We start from the raw sequence: 10,000 nt of genomic DNA, 5'->3' as shown, positions 1-10,000 counted from the left end.
CAATCAGCCAGTGCCACCTGAGCTGAGCCCTGACACACACACACACACACACACACACACACACACACACACACAATGCAATCAACCACGAATACAGACGTTGGGAACAGATGGTGATGGTTAGACTTGAAAACCAAGCGAGTGGTGTTTATGGATCATTTATTTCTAATATTGCTTGTACAACCCCAATTCCAAAAAAGTTGGGACACTGTAAAATGTAAATAAAAACAGAATGCAATGATTTGCAAATCTCATAATCCCCGAAATGTTATTCAGTCTTTTGTTGGCCCCGTCCCAACTTTTTTGAGACGTGTTGTGACCATCAAATTAAAAATTACCTTATTCAATCCCTTAAAATGGTACAGTTCCTCAGTTTAAACATTTAATATGTTTTCTCTGTTCTACTGTGAATAACATATGGGTTTATGAGGTTTGCAAATCATTGCATTCTGGTTTTATTTACATTTTACACAGCGTCCCAACTTTTTTGGAATTGGGGTTGTAATTGTGTAGCTCGGTAACGGTGCATGTGTACGTTCTCGTCTCACCAGTAGTTCATCGTGTCCGAGGGGTCCGAGGGCACAGAGCTGCAGGTGCAGGGCGTGGGAGACAACGCCCCCTGCAGGCAGTAGGATCTGGAAACCCTCATTAAAGCTGAGAGTTGAGCGCGGCTCCTGGGCCTTGCAGCAGTAGTATGTGCACGGCCGACTGGCATCCACGGGCAGCACGTGCACCTTCAGGAAGCTAAAAAACAGTTTTTAAAAGCACACCTACAGAGTCAGAGTCAATCATGGCCAGAACATAGCCTCTATACATGCCTCCCGCATTCTGACTACACGAGCTTGTGTAAACAAAAGCAGACTTACACTTTGTAGCCATCTCTTACAGTGGCTTTGCTCAGATTTCTCATTTGGAGCACATGAAGCAGCAGAGACATGGAGCTGGAATCATACCTGCAGAAAAACCCAGAATGGCCTGCTCAGAAAAAACACCAACATTCTGCAGAGCCAGAGGCAACGAACATCACATCACACCACATCACTCTTAAAGTCATTCTGAAAACGGTGTACGTCAAGGAGTCTCATTTTTTATTAATGACCTGATGACTGAGAAGTTCACTATGAACAGCTAGCAATTTCTATTTTTATAGTAGTATTATTTAGTTAATAATAATAATAATAATAATAATAATAATAATAATAATAATAACAACCCCAATTGTCTGGTCACTCAAAATAAATGAGTATAGTATTATGTCAGCCATTCAAAAAAAGAAAGCAAATGTCAATGCATTCTGAACCGAACAAGGAAAACAGAAAATCAAGCACCTTAAAAAGAACATTTCCATTTAAACAACAAAACAAAAATCTTATTGCTTTTTAAAGTAGAAAGGAATTAATTGAAAACATTAGACAATTCATGCTCCATTCAAAACTTACAAAGTAATAAAAACGCACTTAAGGTTTTCATTTCTCATCTGCATATCATTCAAAATAACTTTAAATGACATTATCCCACATACGTAAGCTGACAAACAAAACAAATAATAATGTCGATGTAAAACATTTTATATGTAAAACTATCATATGTGCTGATTGATCAGGTCGTCACGTTTTAAGATGGTGACTCGAACCTGTAGTGGGTAGGTCCTTGAGGAAAATTCCTTTTTTTTTTTTTTTGGTCCAAAACTTTGTGAACCTCAAAAAATAGGTTTCAGTCAAATTAAATCTAACTGCAATTTTAAACGAACCAGGAAAAACAAATGCTGTTTATATCATTCAAAATATTTGAAAAACATGTAATCAGGGGGGGGTCTTTATCTAAATTATTTTATAGTGAAAATGATCCCTATCTTCAAAAGTGGGATGAGTGGTGAACTACAAAGAGAATCAGAGAGATAGCGCAAGAGATAGAGAGAAAGGGAGAGAGATAGACAGACAGACTTACAACAGTCCCAGCTGGACCTGAGGGGATTCTGAAGTGCTGATTGCATCTCGGCTAAGCATGACCTCGTCCGTCTCCTCTGTCCTGCTGGGAAGAACCATTTCGCGAACAAATCAGAAAAACAGCCATCGACAGGCAAAACATCATCACAATACAATCATATGCGTTAATAAAACAACAAAAATAACCCAAACCCCTTTACATTAACAACATATTCCTATAATGTGTGTCCACACCTCAGTTTGGAACAAAGGATTCTTTCTACTTGAGAAACATGTGCATGGCATGAACAGCATTTACGTTGTTGATCTAGTACACTCATACTGGTAGTGTTTCTGTGAGGTTAAAAATTATAGCAGGGCGCCAGCATGACAATGACCCAAAACACACAGTCAAGGCAACAAAGGAGTGGCTCGAGAAGAAGCACATTAAGGTCCTGGAGTGGCCTAGCCAGTCTCCAGACCTTAATCCCATAGAAAATCTGTGGAGAGGGCTGAAGGTTCGAGTTGCCAAACGTCAGCCTCGAAACCTTAATGACTTGGAGAAGATCTGCAAAGAGGAGTGGGACAAAATCCCTCCTGAGATGTGTGCAAACCTGGTGGCCAACTACAAGAAACGTCTGACCTCTGTGACTGCCAACAAGGGTTTTGCCACCAAGTATTAAGTCATGTTTTGCAGAGGGGTCAAATACTTATTTCCCTCATTAAAATGCAAATCAATTTATAACATTTTTGACATGTGTTTTTCTGGATTTTCTTGTTGTTATTCTCACTGTTCAAATAAATCTACCATTAAAATTATAGACTGGTCATTTCTTTGTCAGTGGGCAAACGTACAAAATCAGCAGGGGATCAAATACTTTTTTCCCCTCACTGTATATATATATATATGAGTGATAAAAACTACATGCATTCCCGAACTGAGGGAGCATTACAGACATTTTGGCCGCTGGTATCTAATTACAAACTACATTGATTAAGCTTAGGACCATTTTGCCAAAACATGCAGCAACTGTGTTGTAACTTGCGATGTATCAAAGCGCATCATTCACCATGTGAGGATGAAATCACACTTAGCGAGCCAGACTTAAGATATCTTTACGCAGACTACATGTCCACATGCATGCACTGCTGTTTGGTAAACTAGCTCTTTACCCAGCATGGCCTTTGTAAGAAGACAGCCTAGACAAGATTATAGAGTAAATAAAAACATGTCCACATACGAAATATATTCATGATGTCTTAAGCTTGTGGTGTCAAGTACGTTATGGAGAGAAAAACCTCAAAGCTGGCCAGAAACAGATTTTTGGGTCTTGTCTAGCTGATGACTAAACAGACTTGCTTTTCATATCTACAGTGGATATAAAGTCTATGCACCCTTGCTAAAATGGCTCTTTAACGTAAAATTGCAAAGTATACAAATAAAGTAGAAAAATAATCAGAAACAGAAAAATAAAATAAAAAACTTATAATAACCTAGTTGCATAAGTGTGCATACCCCTAAGCTAAAACGTTATTATATACCCCTACAGCTCCTTTAACATTGCCGGTGGTCTCTTGGCAGCCTCCCTGGTAAGTTTTTGTCTTCTCCTTTTGTCAATTTTGGAGGGACGTTCTGTTCTTAGTGATGTCACTGTAGTGCTCCATTTTCTCCATTTGTTGATGATGGCCTTCACGGTGTTCCATGGTACATCTAATGTTTTGGAAATTCTTTTATACCCCTCTCCTGATCGATACCTTTCAACAAGTGAGACCCTGTACAGGCTTTGTAAGCTCTTTGCGGACCATGGCTTCAGCAGTCAGATGAAAACAAGAAGATGGGAAGAAAATCCTACAGGATCTGATCTTTATTTGGGGTTCATCAGAATAATTTTCATGATGACAGCTGTATGACAATTTTGAACCTGAGATTGAATGCGATTGGTTCATTCGGAACATCCCCAATTATAAAAGGGTGTATACACTTGTGCAAGCAGGTTATTGTAATTTTTTTTATTTTTCCCTAAAATGTTTGATTGGTTTTTCACTTAAATTTTCACATGCTGTAATTTCAAATTCAGGGTGGAAAAAGTTCTGACTTTCATTGTATACAATATCCACTGATCATTGATGCTAATTCTCCAGGGCCTTTTATTATGAAATGATGATATAAATCTATTATATGGTGAATTTGTTATACAGCATGCCACATTCTGTGTTATAAGACATGTGGTGAACGTCCAGTACGGTATTTTGGCAAAAGATCATTAGACTGCTGGAAGTCTGAATGAATAAACCCCTGAATAGTATTAGTAAATGTATGCCAATAATCTCCCAGGTTTTGAGTTTGAACACACATCATGACTGGTTAGCATCTCTTTGCCTTGGCGTCATTCCTGTAGACCCCTAGTCACGTATGGCTGCAAAGTCACACAATTTACATTTGGCAAATATTCCTCCATGTACACTGTGAATTTCTTTGTATTGAGTGTGTGTTTATGGTAAAATACCAGTCTAACCTTCTGCTCCAGGCCTCAAACACGCCGCTGTCCGTGGCTAACACGTCTTCATTCATGCCGGCAGAGACACGGCGAGCCCTGCGCCGGCCACTCCGCTTCACACTGTTAGAGCGCAGAGTCACTCCTGCATCTCCACACACAGCCGAAAGAGACGCACAGCACACAACATGATGTTAACAGTTTAACACATTCGACCAGCGATTATTCTTTGTTTTGGAGATAAACTATATAATAGAGGTACATTTCTTGTCTTTTTTAATACTCAGAACATGAAGGGGGTGTAAACTTTTGCATTCAGCTGTATAACTACCAACATTTTCCAAAAAACTAAAACCTGCTGAAAAATGAAGACAATGCTACCAAGGAGGATTTCGTGATTATTTTCTGAGATGCCGTTCCTCACCTGCAGAGCTATACAGGCCCTGAACACCCCCATCTCTACTGCCCTTGACCTCCAGAAGATGAGCTGTAGTAGAGCCTCCTGCCTCTCCTTCTAGCTGCTGGGTTTGAGTGTGGGTTTGGCCCCGAAGGCCCTCTATTACCAGGCCCCGGCCGGCTAGCTCCATGTACTCCTCAGTCATTTGCGTCAGTGGGCAGTCCGGAGGGCCCGAGTGGTACGGCGTGTCCATCGGAGAGCTGGGGGGAGACAGGGACGAGAGAGAAGAGCGCGACGAGAGGGAGGTGAGAGACTGTGGAGCCTCGATGACCCGTTTGGGCCCTAGCACAGACGAGACGTCTCTGCAGGAAGGCTCCACAGGCATTGGGTAGCGCCAGGTGGGCTCAGGAATGTCCAGGCAGGCCTCCTGGCGCTCGAATTGGGGCATGCCGTAGATGTCGGTAAAGCTGAGTGAGCTCAGCGAGCCACGGCTAGATGTTAACGAGCCCCGACTTGAGGCCAGAGAACCACGGCTGCTGCTGGAGGACATGGTCAGGGTGCTGGCTGAGAGACTGGGAAGAGATACAAGAGAGAATATATAAGCTTATTAATGACTACACCAATTGATTAAACAATATTATTGTAATACAAAATAACTATTATTTGGGGAGAGGGCCATCTTCACAGAGTGGTGATACTGCCCTAGTAGTGAGTGTGTGTGATGCTTGTACACGTGCATAATCTGTAGCAGTGGGCTTTTAAACACTGCATACACTTACTATCCAGGTGAGACGTGAAGAGAAAACATCACCGGCCAAAGGTTCCTGAGTGAAAGCTGTTCTATCGGTTACATTCGTACCAGCACAACACTCACTACCGTGCCATGTCATTGTTGGGAGTGAATGGACCAGCACCAAACGATTACATAGTCTTTGCAATGTAATGTTTCCCATCATGCCCAGTAGTCAAATGGAGTGGCAAGACATCTTCAAGTCCAAGTAGACATGCGCATGTATGTGTAGAATGTACCTTTTGAGCTGAGAGTGGAGATAGGTTGTGATGCGGGTCGCCTCCTCCAACTGTCTCAGTAAGACATTCCTCTTCTCTTGCTGCAGTATCCTATGCACACAAACACACACATACAATGATTAAGTTTAAATGCATTCTGAATTAATTCATTCCAGTTGTAGATTCCAAATGGACTGTAAAATTTATCCGTCAGATCTAACAAGTAGATAACGTTGGGTCAGACTGTTGGCAAAGTGCTTAATTACTTCAGTTGTGTTTAACACAAGACTTGAGTTTCAGCAAATGTATAAAAAAAAAAGTAAAATAAAATAAAAAAAAAATTGGGGTGGGGGGATGGGGGAGGAGAAAACCACACATCCTGTTTCATAATAGTAGCTGGATGTCCCTTTACCTCTTTTAGAATATTTTACTTAAATTGAGTTTTTCCCCAAATTTCCATCAGCCATATTAGTCAGGGAAGGTTTGCGTAAGGGATGATCCACGGCTAGGTGTGCATTACACGATTTTATTGCACAACGTGGAGGCAAAGAAACACCGTACACGAATCGTGTAAAGCAGTGGCCCACTGAGGGGGGGCGCCAGATGGCACTGGGGGTTAGGGGCGCATAGAAATTCTAGAACATTTTTCACAAAATTTATTAATTTGACCTGTATGTAAGTCAGGATTGTCAACCTTTGAACTATGAAGTACATAAAAATTAGAAATATTAATAAATTAAAATATACACACCAAACAGAGACATCCGCTAATATACTAGCGTACTGTTAGACACACGCTGATAAAACCTAAGACTAATTCCAATGGATACGTTTTTACACACACCTAACCGTGGATTATCCCACTTATACAAATGGTCACTTGCCAGCATTAACAAGTTGAAGCTGTCGATGATATTTGTGGTGCAAAATTTGACTGAAAGGATAAAAATAACGGTTAATTTTCATTAGTTATTTTATATATGGGCTGTTACATGTAGAATTCTGTCTGCTCTCAAGCATACACAGAGATAAAGTAGTGCAATAAGATTACATATATTTCAGTATATTATAATAAATAGTTATTAGAGAGAGAGAGAGATTGTTTGTGTGTGTGTGTGTGTGTGTGTGTGTGTGTGTGTGTGTGTGTGTGTGAATTACCTGTGCCGCATCTCGAACAATGAAACTGTGACTTTACCCATGGTATGCAACTGTAAATGTCTGTTAATATGGTTACAGTTGTTTATAGGCAGCACATTTATTGAGAACGGCGATTAAACTGACTGAAACTACTTGTGCAATACACGGTTTGAACGCTCACCTTCCAGCCAATCAGAATCGAGTATTCAGACAGACCATGGTATAAACAGTGATTATTCATCTAATTACTAAATAATTAAACAGATTCCCCACCTCGTTGTGACAGAAATTGCATTCAGACTGGTTTCAATCCATGTTCTCCAACGTTTCTACTGGCTTATCAATTAAATTATTTTGCCTTTACATGGTAAAAACAAAACAAAACAAAAAAAAAACTACATTAGTACTACACATCAGCTGTGACTTTTACGCCTTCATGAATATGCATGTAGTGTCAAATGACATTTTATCAGAAAAAACCTTTACGAATATTTTACTGGCGCCACAAGATCATTCCAGAGCAGCAAATCAGCAGTGCCTTATGATGTCCTCTGTACTCCTGCTGAGGCAATGAGGGTGCCCTTATTTACTCGAAAGCAGCTACACTAGACCAACATGGCTGAGTGATTGTGATGCACAACAATGCCTCCATGATGATGGTTTGGAATGCATTATCAAATGTTTACTGCTTGATGAGCCTCTTATCATGGAGGCTCTTTGGTTTATTCACCACAGGCAGCAGTTAGCCCGCATGCAGTCCAGCAAACCGGACTGCAGTGTTGCATCAAAACGCATCACCTTATTTAGCTTCCATGCATTCGGATGCTGACCTTTGGTTGGCGCCCTGGCTGTGTGTGCTCTGGGCTTTTTGCACCTCCTCCTCCAGTTTGAGTCTCTCCTCCTCAAGCTGGACCAGCACCTCCGGGGGGTGATGCTGCTCACTGAGGAGGGTCAGTTCCTGCAGGAGTGCCTCCTTCTCCTTCAGCAGCTGCAGACAGTCACGATCCCGATCGGCCTCGGCGCGTCCTGACCAGCTCTCGCTGTCCAACTTGGCCAGCTGGAGCTGAATGCTGGACACTCTGAAAGGAAGATGCAAGGGAGTAGTGAGGATGTGCCATTGTAAAAGGATTACTCCAGTATTTTGGAAACTTTTAAAAGGTTCGGTGGAAGGTTAATTAGTTATTTACTTACAGTTACATTTATAAAGCGCTTTACATAGTATTGGGTGGGGGGTGTCCTCCTCAACCACTAGTGTATAGAACCCACCTGAATGATGCGACGGCAGACGCCCACAACACACAAATGTAGGGTTCTATAGAGTATTATTAAAGGTTTCCCGAGAAGAGCAAAGTGTTATATGTGCTATAATAACCACAGAGAACAATTTCAACATGTTTCTCTGAACTGCATTGAGACTTCAATTTTCAATTTTTTAGCGTGTACTAAGCAGGTTTTCCACTCCTTCCTCGGTACAAAAGAGTCTAAATTCTGTCAATCATTCATCTTTAGTTAGTGCTTTATCCTACTTAGAGACAAGGTGGATTCGGAGCCTTTTCCCGGGACCACGGAGTGTGAGGCAGGAATTATAATCCCGGTTGGGACGCCAGTCCGCCACAGGCCACTACAAACACACATTCACAATTTAGAATAGCCAATCCACCTACCGGCATGATTTTGGAAGGTTGGAGGAAACCGGAGAACCTGAAGTAAACCCACACAGACATGAGGAGAACATGTGAAACTCCACACAGACAGTAAACCCAACTCCTGATGGGAACCAGGAATCGTGGAGCTGTGAAGTGGCTATGCTACCTGCTAAATTCTTTCTTTGTGTAGTAATTTCCCATACATTACAGATGAGGTAAACAGAAGGCAAGTTGAGGAAAAAAATAATAAAATCCTAGAATATTCATGTAATATTCACAGATATACAGATTATCCTGTAGATGGAAACATTACTTTGGCTGCATTCCCTAAATCAAGCGTTTCTTTGAAACTCTTTGATAATTGGTTTTCCCATCTTCTAACACATTAAACTGAACATCATAACACCTTGGTAATTATACGAGTCAAGCAATAAATTAGATAATGATGGGCAACTCTGCTGGAGTCTGACAGCTAAGCTCTAAAAAGTCCAAAACAACTCAGTAAAAAGTGACTTTATCTTTCTGAAAGTTATAACTCTTGTCTTCTAACAGCATGTAGTAAACCACGAGCAAGACATTGGTAGACCCTGAAATGTGTGTTTTGGATTTCAGAAGGCATGACTCAGTCACAGAGCATGCAAGTTTCCAAAGGTTTTCCCCGTCCACTCATTTTTCATGGCAAGCGTGCGCGGTCTCTATAGCAACAAGCGTCTCACAAGGAAGGTCCTTTTGCTGTCAGTGTAACAAATCTAGCAGTGCTTGCGCGGTCTTTAATGTCATCATGACATTTTGTAAATGTAGAGGAGGATAAAAGCAGAATAAGACGTTTCACCAAAAATGTGCATGTAAACCAGTATCAGTACTCTAGGCATGAGACAGGGTGACTCTCTATGACCCTTAATGCTAGCAGTGTGAACATGACTGAAGACTCTTCTGCCCTGGGCAAGTCTGGGTTTCACAGAAAAATCAGACAGTACCAGACGGAGTCACACAGCTGATAAAGCGTGTGATCACCAGACTCTCAGCCCACAGAAGAGTAATCTTCAAAAACTCTTCTGTTGGAGGCAGCTGACAGCTTTAAGAGACACAGGGGTGGTGCAAATAAAACATACTTACACAACACACTGGATTTCTGCTACTCGTTTTAAATGTACACTTTTGGTTGTTCATTCCATTAACTGATTCATTGTGACGAATATATTCGGAGAAATACATTTTTGGGGGGGGCGAACGAGTATTCAAGAGTCATGTGGAAAGTTGGACTTACTTTTTCTTGGCCTCTTCATACTGCCAGGTGAGCCTGACTTTGTCAACTAACGGGGACGATTCCTGAGAATCAAAGTGGAAAAACAAGTTCGCAAATTATAGCAACGATCCTGCTGTGAACTGCAG

The 10,000-nt window shown here is 41.3% G+C and overlaps 1 protein-coding gene across 6 annotated transcripts in view; it reads right to left on the bottom strand.

Annotated features, from left to right (window-relative positions):
- The window catches only part of wwc3 (WWC family member 3), a 61,846-nt gene that overhangs the window by 6,784 nt on the left and 45,062 nt on the right, over positions 1–10,000 (bottom strand). For 4 of the 6 annotated variants that reach the window (XM_017479705.3, XM_017479703.3, XM_017479706.3 and 1 more), the window contains exons 8-16: positions 9,876–9,937; positions 7,793–8,041; positions 5,847–5,936; positions 4,845–5,389; positions 4,442–4,565; positions 1,948–2,031; positions 867–953; positions 549–744; positions 1–29 (exon numbers count right to left, since the gene is read on the bottom strand). The exon at positions 1–29 is cut by the window's left edge and continues 148 nt beyond it. In XM_017479705.3, coding sequence (XP_017335194.1) covers positions 1–29; positions 549–744; positions 867–953; positions 1,948–2,031; positions 4,442–4,565; positions 4,845–5,389; positions 5,847–5,936; positions 7,793–8,041; positions 9,876–9,937 — 1,466 coding nt within the window. The remainder of the gene's footprint in view (positions 30–548; positions 745–866; positions 954–1,947; positions 2,032–4,441; positions 4,566–4,844; positions 5,390–5,846; positions 5,937–7,792; positions 8,042–9,875; positions 9,938–10,000) is intronic. The other 2 variants (XM_017479704.3, XM_053683822.1) reach the window with 1 other exon arrangement.

This window comes from Ictalurus punctatus, chromosome 11 (genome assembly GCF_001660625.3).
Source record: "Ictalurus punctatus breed USDA103 chromosome 11, Coco_2.0, whole genome shotgun sequence".
NCBI classification, from domain to species: Eukaryota; Metazoa; Chordata; class Actinopteri; order Siluriformes; family Ictaluridae; genus Ictalurus; species Ictalurus punctatus.
This window is presented reverse-complemented; position numbering and strand designations above follow the sequence as displayed.